Here is an 18,738-nt window from a genome sequence, read left to right as displayed (position 1 = left end):
TTGTTATTGTGTACAGTGATAAGTCAGCGAAGGAGATATTAGATTACAAATTACAGGTTTCTAAGTTCAAATTACTTGCAGTTAAAAGCATCCAAGCAGGTGGTTAGGAGGACCACATGGAGGAGGCAAATGAGAGTAAGAGAAGGAAATATACTGAGTTGGAGGGGCTATGCAAGGAAGGTGTGATCCCATCAAAGTTGAGTGCAAAGGGTTTGTAAACTAATCCCTCTACAGAGCTTATAACATACTGGGCATTACAGGGGCCAGTAGGCAGAAGACCATCAGGTTTGCTGTTGAGGCAGTAGAGGTTTCCTCAAGGTGTCCGTGGATCTGGAGGTGTGAGCCTTCAAAGGAACTGGGCTGCTAGGGCTAAGGCTGGCACTCCATCAGTTTCAATGGTGTGGGTTCCAGTTGATCTGATTAATAGAACAGCCTGCTCATGAAATTGACATGAAAGTGGCTGAGTTCTCCACAGACATGCATACTATTAATGTAATTAGTCCTTAGGGAGATTCAGCATGACACAGAAAATGAAAAGGCTGGCACAATACATTTTTGCCAGCTGAGTGGAATGGAGCAACATGAAATAAAGTCTCTTGCTCAAGGATACAACATGCTACCAGGTATTGAGCTCACAACCTCACCGTTTAGCCACATGCCTTTACTAACTCAGCCACTAGCAGGGCTAGTGCTAACAAGACCCAAGCTGAGGTTTGATCAACTGCCGCTGGGTCACTTGAGTGAGGGTGTCCAATGTTGAAAGATCCCAAAACATTTAATGACCCCCAAGAAGCATCATTGAAGATGTGTCCAGATGCATCTCTGGTTGATGTACAGAAAAGCTACAAACTCTGTAGTTAGTTGGAATAAGTATCGTATCAATCCAGGACTGGTCCTTTTGACAGACTGCTGTGCTATACACCCTGTGTCCTGTCTGCTTTATGCCATGAACTCAGACACCAACTCCTTTAAGAAATTTTGACTTTAGGGAAGATTTCCTGCTACTTACTGCAGCATCACTGAATAATTAACAAGGTCCCTTCACAATCTTGACATCCTGATTTTGGTCCTACTTCACATAATCTTGAGCAAATATCTTTCTCTCTCTCTCTCTCTCTCTCTGCTCATGAAATTGGCATGAGAAAGCGAGTGTGTGTGTGTGTGTGTCTGTGTGTTTGTCCCCCCGCCACCATCTGACAACCGATGTTCATATTGTAGGGTACTTTGCCTAGCAAGGACAAGTACTTTTTCTGCTCTGTAACAAGATGTTTGTGGTTGGTCCATGTATTTACTCAAGCCTTGTAACTTTTCTTGGCAAAAAAAAAAAAAAGAAGCACTGACAAAATAAGAACCAGACTACTTTTTAAGTGCTGGGGTTGATTTATTCAACTGAAACCCCTCAAGGCTATGCTTCAGCATGGCTGTAGTTCAATGATTAAAACAAGTAAAACATAAAAGATAAAGAAGATACACATGCAATGTACTTTATTAGAAATAGAGTAAAAAAAAAAAACAGGTTTGGGGTTACTGTTTGAAACCCTGTCCACATTTAACATATCTCGGACATCACAGTCTACCAGGGACCATCTCTCTCTATGCTCAACCTGCCACAGGTTTGGCATGCAGATAACGGATTTAAACTCTTCTCAATAAACTTACAAAACCCACATCATGAAATTGTTACTCCACAGGTTGTATCTCTTCAATGAGGAAACTGGTAGTGGTTGCTCATCCACCATCCATCACTTTAAATCTAGATCTTGTCCCCGTTAACAGGGGTGGTCGGATTTACCTCAATGCCATAGCAACCACTCTCACACCATCTTGCCTGGTTTTGGGCGTCCGCCCTTCTTAAACCAACCCTCCCAATCTCCTCCTCCACATTTTCCTTGGTCTACCCCGCTTTCGCTGTCCATATACCTCAAACTCTAGCACCCTCCTCAACACATGCCCATACCACCACACTCCATTTGCCCTTGCCAGCCATTCCACTGATTCCTCCAACCCCCAGCATCCCCATCAAGTCCTCAATCCTCTTCTTATCAAACAGCTTCACCCCACACATTTCTCTCACCATTGCTCTCTCAGTCCTTCTCAAAATTGCTCAACCTGCTAGAAATAGCAGACAAATCTTCCTTAGATCGCACTAATGATTCTACCAACCCACCAAATGATGATATCTTTTATTGCCACAAGGACAGCAAATAAGGACATTTCTTGACAGTGGTGGGAAGGTTTACATCAAGAGAGAGAGAAACATTAAATGAAATTGTTTACATTATTTACATTTGACAGATATTTGTCCTCGTCTTGTTTGTTGTTAACCCTCCAGTATACCCTCCAGCCTTCATCAGGTGTCTTGGGGAAATTTTGAACCTGGGTTCTCATTCCTAAGGTATTTTTTGATATCATTATTATTATCATTATTATTATTCAGGTCACTGCCTGGAATTGAACTCAGAATCTTGGGGTTAGTAGCCCGCGCCCTTAAGCACTATGCCATATGTGGATATATGGTGTTGCGGTTAAGAGTGCATGCTACTAACCCCAAGATTCCATGTTCGACTCCAGGCAGTAACCTAAATAATAATAATAATAATAATAATAATAACATAAAAAAATACCTTAGGAATGAGAACCCAGGTTTGAAATTTCCCCAAGATAACCTGATGAAGGCTGGAGGGTATATCAGCCAAAACGTTGTGTTAACAACAAACAACATGAGGACAAATATCCGTCAATTGTAAATAGTGTACATAATTCCTCTCATCTCTTAAATAGAGAACTGTATTAAATGAAATATAATGTAAAAAAATATAAAACAATTGTGTCCCAATAGTGAGACAACACTTTACAATCAAGCAAGGGGCCCCACATATTATTGAGTACTTTGCCTATCAAGGCAAGTACTTCCTCTGGTCTGCAACAAGATGTTTGTAGTAGGCCCATTTATTTACTCAAGCCCTTCACTTTCTTTGGAGAAAGGGTCATCAACAACTTCTCTCTGCTGTTCTCAACTCTGGGTTGCTTTTTCTGCTTCTCACCAACTGGATCCTTATTTCTTGCAGCTCTGCCTCACTATCCTGCCCCAGCTATTTTTAGTGCATCCTCTTTTTTGCTTCCTTTGTGAGTATTAGGTTATAAGTTTTGATGAACGAAGGCTTTCCTTTCCCAGATTTTGTTGGTTGGTTTTGAATTGTTACCAATGCTTGTGGTTTTGTTCTTTTCTCGGTAGGGGTGTTGGCCCTGCACATTTTTACCTCAAGGAAGAAGTGGTCCATATGAGTCTAACCACTGTCCTTTGACCTGTCCAATGTGGGAGATCATACCAGGAACTTGCACTCTGCTGGCATAATTCTCATGCAAGCCACCACACCACACAGGAACCAGACCCTGTGATGGAGAAGGCTCACTTAACAACATCAAACTACTCTTTCATCCTCCTCTTCAAATGATATTTAAATTGATGAAAGCTTCACCAAAAAGGAACTATTTTGTTCAAAGAGAATTAGTTTAATTTATATAAAGATTGAATCCCAATTTAAATACAAGGAAACAAAGAAAAAGGGAGGGATTAAGCAGCAGAAGTTAGTGGAGAGAGAAGTAGACCCCAGAACAAATGGTCTGTTCAGCCATGCTCTGCTCACATAACCATGATGGCATTGCTGTTGGAAATGGCCAGTGACATTTGCTGCAGCAACCACCTCACTTCATGGGGCTCATTTCCTATATGGGCCACAGTTATCCCAGTTTTGCAGAGGAAATCAGCAGTGCAGGATCCTGGAAACTGCTTGCCTCCCTCCTCCCCCAAAGGAAGGCAGTTGAATGATGCTTACAAGGGAGCTGGCTGACTGCTAAGTGCATCCTAAATCTGACAACAATGTTCCAGTGTTGAATGAGTTTTTAATTCTACCCGTCTGTCTTGGACAGGCCCAGCTGAGACTTCATTTAGTGTTGGTTGCACTACTAAGCCAAAGAATTTAATAAAAGTTCTCCATAATTTCCAACCTGGGAAACTACCATAGTCTTCTTTGATAGCTAGATCCTCTCTCAGACCATCTCTCATGCATATCAATGGTTGATGCCCCACTGGCTAATTTGAAAGGACCGTGAGTCTTTGACAACATTCCAGATGCCAAGGACACTATTCTAGTCTACACTTGACTCATAAATGTAGCCCTATCAAAAAGAAAATCTGTAAAAAAAAAACTGCTTGACAAACGACAACCACACACACACACATGTTAAGTCAGGTCACTCATGAGTGACATGCAACCAAGGTAACATGTAAACCAGTACAAACTTGTTGCATAGTCAAGCAGTCAGGGACTAAACAGGCAACAACACCACCAAACCTATTTAGTGAGTAGGTTGGTCTTTGGACAGCTTGTGAGGTGAAGACTCATCAAAGTTGGAAGAACTTGGGAGAATCAAAGGCCATCCAATCATGAGATATATACGTGTGTGTATGTGTGTGCGTGCATGTGTGTGTGTATGCCAGCATTGCATAAAAGGCACCTGTGTTGGCACCACATAAAAACCTCCTGTGCTAATGTAACATAAAAAGCACCCATTAGACTCTGTAAAATGGCTGGCATTAGAAAGAGCATCCAGCCATAGAAACCATGAGAAAACACAATTCAAGCCTGGTGCAACCTTCCAGCTCCTGTCAAGCCATACCAGCAAGGAAAATGAATGATAATGGTGATGATGGTGCATGAAAACTTACGAATTTCTTGTTTGGTAGCCTACCAGTGTGGGTTGGATTCTGAGTCATGGTGGGGGCTACTAACCCAGGATATGGGGAACTCTGACAAAAAAACTTGAAGTATGTTAGTCATTGAATTTGTGACATATTTGTACAGCTTTCTGCTTTCAGCATTTTTAAAAAGCATGGCTGGTCCTACACAAATCTTCACCACTGAAAACATAATTTGAGTGGATAGTCCAACAAGTTATAATGTTGGCTGTGAAACCCTCGTATGTTGAAAGCAATGGGAGAATGCACTCTCTCTCTATATATATCACTTTGACACCTGTTGTGTGGTACCCTGTGCACCTGTTCAGGCAATGTCAGTTTGATGGAAGGAGTGAGCTGATGTACAGCAAATACATTTGTTCCCTATAAACAAATCACCTGTGCAGGTCATTCTGCAAAAACTGAACACTCATACATCGTCTTCAACGGGTGAGTTCATCATATGTGTGTGTGTGTAAGAAGCACTCCTGCTGGTGGCACATTAAAAGCACCCAGCACATACTGTAAAGTGATTAGCATTGGGAAGGACATCCAGCTGTAGAAACCATGCCAAATCAGACTGGGACCTGGTGCAGCTCTCCAGCCTGCCAGCTCTGGTCAAACCATCCAACCCATACCAGCACGGAAAACGGATGTTAAAGTTTGATGATGATATATATATATAGACGTCACTGGTGCCAAGCTGCATCGGCCTTTGCCTTTCCCTTGGATGACATCGGTGGCGTGGAGACGGGAGGCTGGTAAGCATGGGTGACTGCTGGCCTTGTGCCTCGGAGGGTAACTTTCTAGGTGCAATCCGATGGTCATTTGTGACCGAAGGGGGTTTCCATTCCACACACACATATATATACATGGCACATAAAACACACCATTCGATCGTCGTTGTTGCCAGTGCTGCCTGACTGGCTTCTGTGCCAGTGGCACATAAAAAGTACCATTCAACCGCGGTCGATGCCAGTATCGCCTGACTGGCCCTCATGCCGGTAGCACATAAAAAGCACTCACTACACTCTCGGAGTCGTTGGTGTTAGGAAGGGCATCCAGCTGTAGAAACTTTGCCAAATCAGATTGGAGCCTGGTGCAGCCTTCTGGCTCGCCAGCCCTCAGTCAAACCGTCCAACCCATGCCAGCATGGAAAGCAGATGTTAAATGACGACAAGGATGATGATATATATATATATATATATATATTATTGATGTCTAGAATTTTTGTATAAAGTTTCAAGAAATGCCAGCTCGCCATCTTAAACCTATAAATAATAGCATGTAAATATTGGTTGGAAAAACCCTTTTGGAAAGAAAATATCGAAGGCTGCTCACACACAGACGGCAATTTTAATTTAGTGCTGTTCCTATTGCATATACTGAGTTTTATATAGGAGATGTAACTGCATAGCAAGTGACCTGATCTGAGATCATGTGCTGGAACAAAAACAATTGCAGTGTGGAAGGTGTTTATAAGCCATTTAAAACACACAAAAACTGTTAGATTCACTTCAACATTTAAATTTTATTTGCCAAAATATTTTCGTTACTTTGAGACTGTGACCTGTTCACTGACAAAATTCCGTCTGTCATTACATTCTGAGTTCAAATTCCGCCTAGGTCGACTTTGCCTTTCATCCTTTCGGGGTCGATAAAATAAGTACCAGTTTCGCACTGGGGTCGATGTAATCGACTTAATCCCTTTGTCTGTCCCCTCTATGTTTAGCCCCTTGTGGGTAGTAAAGAAATATATATATATATATATACACACAAATTTTATAATTATAAGCATAATTATAATTAGGGTTCAGCAAAATTGCTTCACCACTTACCGTAATTTAGGAATAGCAGTTAAATACTATTCTACTACCAGGTAACAATACTCCCAACTCACGCAGGTAAAGAGAAAAAAATAGCGAATAACGAAGCTGGGTGGATTCGTTATTTTTTCTCTTTACTTGCGTGAGTTGTAGAGTATTGCTGTCTGGGAGATATCTTATGGTAGTAGAATAGTATATAACTGCTATTTCTAAATTTCGGTATGTGGTGAAGCAATTTTGCTAAACCCTAATTATAATTATGCTTATAATTATAACATTTTTGTATAAGTTTACCAATAATGGTTCTTTTAACATACCAAACTACTTGGTAAAAAAAAATATTAATTATAAATTGATTAATTAACTTTACCCATTATTATATATATATGTGTGTGTGCTTTATTTGTTCGATATTTGTGTGTGTGCACATATCTACATACATATATGAAGGTGCAAGTGTAGCTGTGTGGTAAGAAGCTTGCTTCCTAACTACATGGTTCCAGGTTCAGTCCCACTGTATGACAAGTGTTTTCTATTATAGCCTTGCACAAGCTACAACCTGGTCGTTGACTAGATTACACAATATCTGTGCTATGTACATACATATACACGGACACACAGAGATTTTGTTTATGAATGCATGAAGAGATTTAAAACTAATCTTGGTTGTGAATCATATTTTTAATCAATGTAAATGTTAGCAGATAGGGAGTGTTTGTGTCAAAGTTTCCAGAATGTTCCTCACAAAATTTGACACTAAATTTTCACCATCTCTTATCTTCCATCTTCAGGTACATCTATAAGAACGTCAAGATGGAATCACAAAAGCTCAGTGGGTGACTTTGCTGTTGTGAACTTCAGCAAGACCCTTCATTTTCATCATCACAGTTCACCCAATCTCGGAGAGACTTATATGATAAAATTGTGTCGTGGATTCTCATCTCATGCAGGAGCAGATGAAGGTCATTCAGTTACTGCAAAGTGGTAAGTTGACGTTTCACCACAGATCAATACTAATCCTACTAAAGGCGTTCCAAAAGATGACCATCCCATCTTTTTAGGTCTTCTGTCATTATTTGAGGTGCAATTCCAGGAGTTGACTGCTATATCCTTCTCCTCTTTGACACACAATATAGCAAATGATATGAAATGTATTTTACTTCTAGAAAATATAATATAGAAACAAATATTATATATGTATCCTCATCATCATTTAATGTCCATTATCCATGCTGGCATGGGTTGGACAGTTTGACCAGAGCTGGCAAGCTGAGGGGCTGCACCAGATTCTGGTTTAATTTGGCATGGTTTCTACAGATGGATATCCTTCCTAATGACAACCACTTCAAGTGTAGTGGGTGCCTTTAATGTATCACTGGCACAGTGTGCCATGGAAATGGGTAAGAGGTTCATGTTTATAATATTCTCAATGAATATTGTCATATACCTCTGCTGTAGAGGAATAACAAAATAATCTCTTGTAAAACATAAGAGTTGGTGACAGGAAGAGCATCCAGCGATGAAACACTGCCTTGTTTGTTATTTCACATCTTTCAAAGCATGGGCTGAACAAATACTTTTGGGGTATTATTTTAATGACCTGATGCCTTTCCCATCACCAACCCTTACCTGTTTTTCAGTAAAGATTTCTTTATTCCACTCATATTCAAAATGAAATGTCAACATTAGATTGCTGTTTTGTTCAAATAGTTTCATTTTGCAAAAATTTTAATTCACACACAAGCTTCCATACAGTTTCCATCTACCAATTCCAGGTGTTACACAATGAGATAGATATAGTTATTAGTCATATAACCAACTGTACACTTGCTACTTTCCAGAGATATCTCCTCTGGGAGCTGCTTATCTCCCCTAGATATTAACATTTGAAACCAGTAGCATACAACTGAGAAATTAGCATATTATTGAATGTAGGAATAATACATTGGCTACGGTGCCTGTAGAACACATTGAATGAGCACAATAAATATAACTATATATATAATTAATGAATGACAAGGAAACAGAAATCACGTAATCAACTTTACTGACTAACAGTCTACATTCTAATGGCTCCAAAGAAGCCATAGGATGTTACACAAGCACTCAGCTCTGAGTGCACTGCTTCTTAGAACAGAAACAGCTGTAAGCTAATGAAGTTAAGTACATGATTTCTGTTCCCTTGTCATTCATTAATATAATGCTCTGTACTTACCAAATGCTTTATCCTAAAGCATATTTGCATTCAGCTCTAACAACTGGTTAGTATGCCTATGTGAAATATAAATACGTATACATACATATGCATCTTGAAAAAACTTAGTCATTGATGCTGATGACATTTCATTAGTGGTGTCATTTAAACTGATGAAAAATGCTTTTATCTTCCTTGCTAAGTACAAAGTCCATATGACCCGACAGTCTCACATCAACAAAGAACTGGGTATGTTAAATGTCACTTAGATCAGGCCTAAAGACAAATCAGTGAAGGATAATGTGATCTTTGTCCAAAATACCCTAAACTGGACTAATAGGGATACGGGCTGGAGGTCAGATAAGATTAATTAATAGAGTTGAATGTTTAGGGAGAAAATTTCACAGGTCAGTTGATTGGCCGTGCAACATGCATTATCTTGTAGCTTCAAGATTTCAGTGATATGATTGTTTATTTTTAGAATGACATTGTAAGGTAGGTGTGAGAGGCCAGATCTGGTCAGTACGACCATAAGACAGAATATTTCAGCCTGATGTGGCTGGTTTAAATGGTCATTTGGTTATTAAGAGTCAGGAATAGCAGTAGTAAATGGAGGAGAATCGAGTGAAACAAAAGGTTTAGGTGGGAGTGCAGGTCTTATACAATCAGATGGTTGGCTAGCGCAACGTCCTTTGTAATAGCAGCTGTTGAAAGGACAAAGAAAAGGCACAGTTCAACAGAGAGCAAGTGAATTGATTTCTTTGTTGAAAGGGACAAGCTAACAGATGCATTTAGATTAAATATTCCACTTCACATACAAAGAGGGGTTGTGAACAAGTTCATTAACCCTTTTGTTACCAACCCGACTGAAACTGGCTCTGGCTCTTTAGTACAAATGTCTGGTTTTCAAAAGTTCTGAATTAAAACCTTCCACCAAACCTTAGTCACAATTTATGTTCCTAACTCTAGCTTAATGATAACGATGTTATTTTACTTAATTCTTTGTTATATTTAACATAATTGGAAGAAACACTGAGCATCTCAAAATAAATTCAGTAACGAAAGGGTTAAGACAATTTATATTCTGGTGACCAATATCCTTTAAATATATTGTGCAGCATCTCTGGTGAAACAGTTGATGATTCAGTTGTTGGTGGTTCAATTCCACCGGGTGCTATTTTTTTTTTTTTTAAATAAAGGGCATTGCTGTTATCCAGAATATCTAGACTGTTTATATCAATGTAATAGGGTCCCGAGTTCAATCATACTGCATGACATGTTGGTATTTACTATGGCCTGGGCTGATTAAAGTCATATAGGTGAAATTGGGGAAGAATGGAAACAATGTGTAAGACTGTTGGTTGGGTTGTAGCTGTAATTCTAAAGCATGTCCTGTGACTCAAGTATTTAGAACAAACTGAAATACAACATTGAGAATACTTTTAAAATTAAAATAGAACATGAAACACTGATTTAAAACCTTAAAAAGAATATTTATTGCTGGAATTAAAAATAAATATGCATAGCAATATATACATGAATGAGGGAGGGTGGGGGGCATAAAAAAATAATTGTCTTTCATTTTCAAAAAATAAATAAAAGATGTCTGTTCTGGTTATTTTATATCAAGGAATTGTATGTCCATCTGTAGTAAGTAAGTTTTGGGTAGTGGTCGAGGAGCTGGCGCCAGCACTGTAAACACTTGACGGTCAGCATCAACATTGGTTCTGAAATATAAAAAACAATGATAAAAATTTCAGTTTCGAGCCCTTTTTATGGTTCAGCTATTAAATAGATACAAGTTAGATTTTAATACCACACAGACAGGCGCAGGAGTGGCTGTGTGGTAAGTAGCTTGTTTACCAACCACATGGTTCCGGGTTCAGTCCCACTGCGTGGCACCTTGGGCAAATGTCTTCTACTATAGCCTCGGGCCGACCAAAGCCTTGTGAGTGGATTTGGTAGACGGAAACTGAAAGAAGCCCGTCGTCATCATCATCATCATCATCGTTTAGCGTCCGTTTTCCATGCTAGCATGGGTTGGACGGTTCTACTGGGGTCTGTGAAGCCAGAAGGCTTCATCAGGCCCAGTCAAATCTGGCAGTGTTTCTACGGCTGGATGCCCTTCCTAACGCCAACCACTCCGTGAGTGTAGTGGGTGCTTTTTACGTGCCACACGCACTGGTGCCAGACAGAGCTGGCAAACGGCCACGAACGGATGGTGCTTTTTATGTGCCACCGGCACGAGGGCCAGGCGAGGCTGGCAACGGACACGAAACGGGGCGGTGCTGGCAACGGTCGTGAAACGGAAAGTTCTCTTACATGCCACCGGCACTGGTAACACATCTGCAATTTCCATTGATCGATTTCGATTCTGATCCTCATATATATGTATGTGTGTGTTTGTGTGTCTGTGTTTGTCCCCCTAACATTGCTTGACAACTGATGCTGGTGTGTTTATGTCCCCATTACTTAGCAGTTCGGCAAAAAGAGACCGATAGAATAAGTACTGGGCTTACAAAAGAATAAGTCCCGGGGTCGAGTTGCTCGATTAAAGGCGGTGCTCCAGCATGGCCACAGTCAAATGACTGAAACAAGTAAAAGAGTAAAAGAGACACTCCTGTGTCTGCACAGCCTCTTAAATGAAAAATATTATTGAGAGTAACATCGAAGTTTTGGCCAGTTAAGAAGCCATTGTCAGACTGCCTGTTAAAGTGTTCAAAGTCACTGTTAGTAATATTCTTGTTTAAGAATAATAAGCCTGTACTCTACAAAAGCATAGTATAACCCATCAGATTAATGTAAAATTGTTTTCATTATAACTGAACATAAAAAAAAAAACATTCACACACACACACTCAGAGCTGTTGTAATTAGATGTACTTACACAACTACAAATCCCAGCACATTCACTTCGACTAGTTTTTCTAAACTTGTGGCTGCACTCATACTTAACACATGATGCATTAAGTTCACACCTGAAAAGAGATTCAATGAATAAATACATAATACATAAATAAACAAGAGCACTCAAAGAGCGCAAACATCTGCCAATGCAACATCAACATCCTCTCAACGGTTAACTGGAGATAATATTCAAAATGAGAATATCTGAAATAAAATCCTTCAATAAATATCATGAGATCTTTTGATTTTCTCTTCTCTTAAATTCCGTTCTTCCTTTAGTAATCAATCCTGTTGTTTTAGATCGATGTATAGAATTATGTATATATGTAAGTATATTGTAAAGTATTAAAATGTATGTATAATCTCCTAATATAATAATGAGCAGTGTCCTTTTATATATTTGTGAGTATAAATTATATATATATATATATATATATATATATATAAATAACATAGAGCCAGAGTGAGAGGTGAAGGCAGAGGAGATAAATGGCAAAGAGAGCGTTGTATGAATGAGAAAGGAAGGGATGACAGATGAGTAATGAAGGAAGGAGTGAAAAAGCCAATAAACGGCATTTGAAGCCTGAGTATATATGTGTATGTATGTGTGTGTACAAGAGAATTATGTGAAACTTTACATATACATGTAAAGAAAATATAGAAAATAATCCAGAACCCTTGTCCAGTACCAGATCAATCCCAAAATCTAATCAGTTTGTGTCAGTCACGAGGCCAAATTATCCCTGAAAGTTTCATCCAAATCTATCCAGTGGTTCTTGAGATATCTTGTCCACAGACAAACAAACACGACTGGAAACACTACCTCCGCCTGGTTTTCAAATTTTGTCACAAGGCCAGCAATTTTAGGAAGAAGTGGATAGTCAGTACCATCAACCCCAATACTTGACTGGTATTTTATTTTATTGATCCCAGAGGGATATTCTCTTACTCTTTTTTCATATTCTTGTATTTGTTTGTCATTTTGACTGTGGCCATATTGGAGCACCACATTTAGTTGAACAAATCGACCCCCAGGACTTATTCTTTGGAAGCCTAGTACTTATTCTAGCGGTGACTTTTTTTTTTGCTGAACTAATTTACGGAGACGTAACCACACCAACTTCAGTTGTCAAGCGATGGTGGGGGACAAACATAGACACACAATCACACAGGCATTTTTCAGTTTCCATCTACCAAATCCACTCACTATGCTTTGGTCAGTCTGAGGCTCCAGTAGAAGACACTTGCCCAGAACCATGTGGTTGGTAAGCAAGTTTCTTACCACACAGCCACTCCTGCACCAAAGGCAAGGTTGACATTGGCAGAATTTGAACTCACAACATAAAGAGTTTAAAGTAACAGAAACACCGGCAAGCATTTTGTCCAGCATTTTGCCTTTAAATTATGGTTTCTGATTCAGACACAAAGCCTGTAGTTTTTAGGAGAAGAGATGCCACTACCACCTGATTGGCACGTAAAAAACACCATTTGAGTGTAGTCAATGCCATTGCCTCCTGACTGGTCCTGTGCCATGTAAAAGGACCATTCGAGCATGGTGATTGCCAGTGCTGCCTGACTGGCTCCTGTGCTGGTGGCACATAAAAAGTACCCACTACACTCTTGGAGTGGTTGGCGTTAGGAAGGGCATCCAGCAGTAGAAACCTTGCCAGATCAGATTGGAGCCTGGTGCAGCCTCCTGGCTTGCCAGTCCTCAGTCAAACTGTCAAATGGAAAACGGACGTTAATCGATGATGATGATGATGAGACAAGTGTCACCACTGACCCCTGTACTTGACTGGTATTTTATTTTATCGACCCCAGAAAGATGAATGGCAAAGTTGAATGTAAACAGTTGGAAGAGAGATCTTCATGTATCTTTTCTAACTTTTATGTCCCGAGTTCAGTTGCTGCTAGGGTAAGCTTTGTCTTTCATTCATCTGGGGGTCAAAATAAAGTACCAGGCAAGTACTGGGATGGATGTAATTGACTAATCTCTCTCTCCCCATAAAACTGCTGACCTTCCAGAGAATGTGGGAAAACATCTGATTTCAATAACACAGGAGAGAGAGAGATGGGGGAGAAAGAGATAGTGACAGAAAGGCAGAGAGAGAGAAAAGAGAAAGAGAGAGAAAAAGAGAGAGGTGGAGACAGAAAAGCAGAGAAAGAGAAAGAGTGAGAAATTACCTGGTTGAACGGGAACAAGTTTTGTCTTACTGTCTTGTGATTTCATTCCCAATGGTAAACAAGAATCAGGTAAATGTGGGCCTAAAAGACAGAGGGAAAGAGAGAATAATTGTCTTATGCAAAACTATACAGGGTTGTCAAATCAATAAGTTACTATTTTAACAAATTCCTTCAAATTATCAAGTATTTAGCTCCTAGGTCAGCAGTACACTGCTGAGTTTGTTTTATCTAATTGGAATGGCTTTTCATATCTGTGTCCTTATAAGGCAATATAAGGACACAGATATTGTGTCTTATAAGCCAGCTGAAAACGATGTTTCTCGGGGTTAAACATCAGAAGCAGTTGTCCCTTCCAGGACAGCCACATTATGTTGGCAAACAGCCTTTACTTTAAAGAACTGTTACTGAATATCTCTTTCTGAGAGATTTAGAAATAATAATGTTTCTCTTTTATTAGATCAGTGACTATGTGTCACTTTGAAAAATATATATTTTCGAACAGTGAATTCGGCAACGCCACCTAGCCAAGCAGTTATTCTGTATTGATAAAGAACAATTACCCTGAAACCAGTCCACAGATGTTGTTTTGGACTGGAGTGGGGTGGGGTGCTAGACTCCCTGTTTGAAAATATGACACAGATATTGTGCTATATAGCCAGCTGGAAATAATGTTTCCTGGGGCAAAACAATAGTAGCAGTTGTCCCTTCCAGGACAGTCACATTATGTTGGCAAATTGTCTTTAGCATAAGACATTTGTACAGAAATAATAAAATATACCAAACCACATCATCGTTGTTTGGCCCCGATCTTAGAGAAGTACCCCTGTAGGTTCATATCAAACCATATTGCTAAGAGTATGGAAAATTGGACCCCAAACTTATCTCAAGGCAACAGCAGTTATTTCTAATTTATTTTTAACTATATGGTCAGCAGAATCATTGAACCCTTTTGTGAGCATATTATTTAATGAAACACACTGACTATTTGAGGTTTGAAAATAACTAAGAATTTGAAGGGGTTTACTAAAATAACTTTTTCATTTTTAGGCTTACAACATACACTGAAATAAGAATTAAAAAAAAGGGATGATATATTGTATACTGCAGTAGTACTCCTACTCCAAGTCTTGATAAAAAATAGGACGGATCATGACACCTCTGACTATAGGTGTGCATGATCAAGGTAGACCTGGGGTTAAACAACAACTGCTAAAGCTGAGCTGATTAACTGACAATCTTTTACTTGTTTTAATCATGCTGGGGCAACCACCTTTAGTCAAACGAATCAATACCAATGCTTATTTTTTTGAAAGCCAGGTACTTATTCTATCAGTGCCTTTTGGCAAACCACTAGGTTACAGGGACATAAACACACCAATACTGGTTGTCAAACGGAGGTGGGAAACAAACAGACACACACATACAAATGTTTTTCTTTCAGTTTCCATCTACTAAATCCATTCGCAAGGATTTGGTCAGCCTGAGGCTGTAGTAGAAGACACTTGCCCAAGGTGTCATGAGTGGGACTGAACTTGAAATCATGTGGTTGGGAAAGCAACCTTTTATCATACAGCCACACCTACGACAAAGAGAAAAAGTAAAAGAATACTCACCCCCTATTTTGTAAATTTTGACATCAGTGAACTTCACTTCAAACGAATGAGGAAAGTATGTGTTTCTGATTCCATAGAAATATTCCCTGATTTTGCTGTCTCGGCTTTCTGTTCTGCTGTGGGCGTTTCTCTCAACAACCTAATAACAACAAAATATTAACATGCACATTATATATATATTCTTTAATTTGTTTCAGTCATTTGACTGCGGCCACACTGTAGCACCGCCTTTTAGGTTATGTTCATTTCTAATTTATTGACTTAATAATTTATCTTTTATCTTTTACTTGTTTCAATCAATGGACTGTGGCCATGCTGGGGCACCACCTTGAAGGCAGTCTTAGTTGCACAAATTGACTCCAGAACTTATTCTATCAATACCCTTTTACTGAACTGCTATGTTACAGAGATGTAAACAATCCAATGATAGTTGTCAAGCAGTGGAAGGAGGACAAATGCAAAGACATAAACACACACATACACAGCAATCTTTCATAATTTTCATCATGTGACATCTAGACAAGGGTACACACAAATACACAATAGGCTTCTTTCAGTTTCTGTTTACAAAATCCACTCACAAAATTTAGGTCAGCCCAGGGCTATTGTAGAAGAAGACCCTTACCCAAGGTGCTGTGCAGTGGGACTGAACTCAAGATCACATAGTTCTGAAGCAAGCTTCTTTACATAGCCGTGTCTGTGTGTGTATAAAACAGCTAATAGTTTGAGGGGTGGGTAAAATGTGAGAAAAAGGTCTTGATTCCTTACCCCTCCAGATTTTGGCAGCAGGATAACTTTCACGAAGTCTGGCATATCTCGCACCAATTCATTGTACAATCTCTCTTGGTCTAACACTGCTATGATGTCCACTGCAAATAGATAAGAAAAATGGTATGATGTGTGAGTGACCACAACAATGTTCTAATAAAATAATTAATAAGAATGCCTTTCGAATGTTGGGCCTTACGGAGGCAAAGTGACTGAGTTCCTTTAGAGCACTGGGCCTCATGGAGGCAAAGTGACTGAGTTCCTTTTGAGCATTGGGCCTCACAGAGGCAAAGTGGCTGAGCTCCTTTCAAGCGTTGGGCCTCACGGAGGCAATGATTGAGACCTTTGACATTTTGTCAGGCTTGAGAAGACCCATTAAACCAAGCAAAATCACAGTCATGGCAGATACCAGTGTCACGCAAATAGGCACCTGTGCCAGTGGTACATAAACGCACCCTGGTGTCACACAAATAGGAGCCATGCCGGTGGCATGTAAAAGCACCCATTACACTCTCGGGGTGGTTGGCATTAGGAAGGGCATCCAGATGTAGAAAAGCATGCCAAATCTAACTGGAGCCTGGTGCAGCTATCTAGCATGCCAGCCCATTCAAACTGCCCAACCCATGCCAGCATGGAGAACAAACATTAAATGATGATGATGAATTACCATATTAAAAGACCTAAAAGATGCAAAGGCATATTAGATGAACCACAACTGCAGAGGTGCAGATTCACAAAAACATTTTTTAGTGCAATTAACCCTTTTATCATCATCATCAGCATCATCATCATCGTTTAGCGTCCGTTTTCCATGCTAGCATGGGTTGGACGGTTCAACTGGGGTCTGTGAAGCCAGAAGGCTTCATCGGGCCCAGTCAGATCTGGCAGTGTTTCTACGGCTGGATGCCCTTCCTAACGCCAACCACTCCGTGAGTGTAGTGGGTGCTTTTTACGTGCCACCCGCACAGGTGCCAGACAGAGCTGGCAAACGGCCACGAACGGATGGTGCTTTTTATGTGCCACCGGCACGAGGCCAGTCGGGGCAACGGTCGCGAACGGATGGTTCTCTTACATGCCACCGGCACTGGTAGCACATCTGCAATTTCCATTGATCGATTTCGATTCTGATCCTCTGTATTTATTTTGAGATGCTCTGTGTTTCTTTCAAAGAATTTAGTAAAATAACTTAGTTATCATTAAGCTAGTGTTAGGAACATAAATTATGACTAAGGTTAAACCTGCCACATCCAGCCAAAATATTCCACCCATTTCATGTTCAAACTGACCAAATCCAGCCTTTCACATCTATCCTACAATGTCATTCTAAAACTAAACCAGTAAATCACTGAAATGTCAAAGCTACGAGACAATGCATGATTAATTCCAAAACAATGTGAATAAATAAGTGCTACACTTGACAGAATGATCTGAATGCTAAAGGGTTCCATGTAATATAAGCCCAACTTTGCATATAGGACCCAGGATGATTTTTCTGAGAAAAGCTTTCAAAAAAAAAGTGCAACAATGCTGAAGTATGACCACAGCTACTACAATGGATTGAGCCAAAAATCATTAAATTTAACACTATAAAGTCTCTTGATGGTTTTCTAATTATTGTACTGATGTAGCCAGCTTAGAAAAGAATAAATTATTTCATTTATTTGCCACAAGAGTGAAAGTGGACATTATGAGGACAAATGAGAAAATTGTGATGGAGTCATATTGCAAAGATTATGAATTATGGAAGAATATATAAAACAGTTTTGGAAAACAAGAGTATACGAACAGGAATGAAATGAAAGAGTATATGAGCAGGGATGAAAGAGTATGTGAACAGGGATGAAGTGAAAGACTATATGAGCAGGGATGAAAGAGTATACGAACAGGAATGAAATGAAAGAGTATATGAGCAGGGATGAAATGAAAAGGGAGAATCAACTAAAGCTAATAAAGGTAACTTTACAGATTCAGGATTATTCTTTCATGGACAAGCACTTTCCTCTGGCTGACAGGTACATGCTGATAGTAGGCTCATTCATCCCAGTAACCAGTCTCACCAGCCTTTTAGCAAAATCAATGGAAGGCAGCACTTCCTTTCCACCTTCACTTCACTCTCCAAGTTAAACTTTTTCAAGCTGATAGCAGCATGGTCGACAAAGAAAGCGCTTGCCTTTAGTTCTTCCAACTTTCACCAAGCACCATACGCAATCAGATGGAGAAAGATCACCAGGTCCTCTCAGCCATAAACAGAAGAAAAAAAAGTAAAGAAAGAACATTACTCAAAATGGGCAGCCATGTCCATCCTACATGCAACTGGAATCTGTCCATAATCCCCAGGCTGAATCCTCCAGAGTAAGTTATTCAGTTGTGTATTGGCTATGCCCAGAGTTTCCCAAGAAACAACAATCCTTCAATTGAGGGAAAAGGTTGATGCACTATTGGTGCTAGACTAGTAGAGAACTGATAAAATTGCAGCTGTCAGGAACCTAATGTTGGTCTTTTTTTCAG

At 39.7% G+C, this 18,738-nt stretch overlaps 1 protein-coding gene across 1 annotated transcript in view; it reads right to left on the bottom strand.

The window, feature by feature from the left end:
- Positions 1 to 10,238: 10,238 nt before the first annotated feature.
- The window catches only part of LOC115216516 (polyribonucleotide 5'-hydroxyl-kinase Clp1), a 38,459-nt gene continuing 29,959 nt past the window's right edge, over positions 10,239 to 18,738 (bottom strand). The window contains exons 9-13 of the mRNA XM_029785954.2: positions 16,231 to 16,331; positions 15,463 to 15,601; positions 13,850 to 13,930; positions 11,646 to 11,736; positions 10,239 to 10,485 (exon numbers count right to left, since the gene is read on the bottom strand). Of these exons, the coding sequence (XP_029641814.1) occupies positions 10,374 to 10,485; positions 11,646 to 11,736; positions 13,850 to 13,930; positions 15,463 to 15,601; positions 16,231 to 16,331 (524 nt within the window). The 3' untranslated portion in view covers positions 10,239 to 10,373. The remainder of the gene's footprint in view (positions 10,486 to 11,645; positions 11,737 to 13,849; positions 13,931 to 15,462; positions 15,602 to 16,230; positions 16,332 to 18,738) is intronic.

Source organism: Octopus sinensis, linkage group LG10 (genome assembly GCF_006345805.1).
Source record: "Octopus sinensis linkage group LG10, ASM634580v1, whole genome shotgun sequence".
Classification (NCBI taxonomy): Eukaryota; Metazoa; Mollusca; class Cephalopoda; order Octopoda; family Octopodidae; genus Octopus; species Octopus sinensis.
The sequence above is the reverse complement of the archived record's forward strand: the minus strand, read 5'-3'. Positions and strand labels throughout refer to the sequence as shown.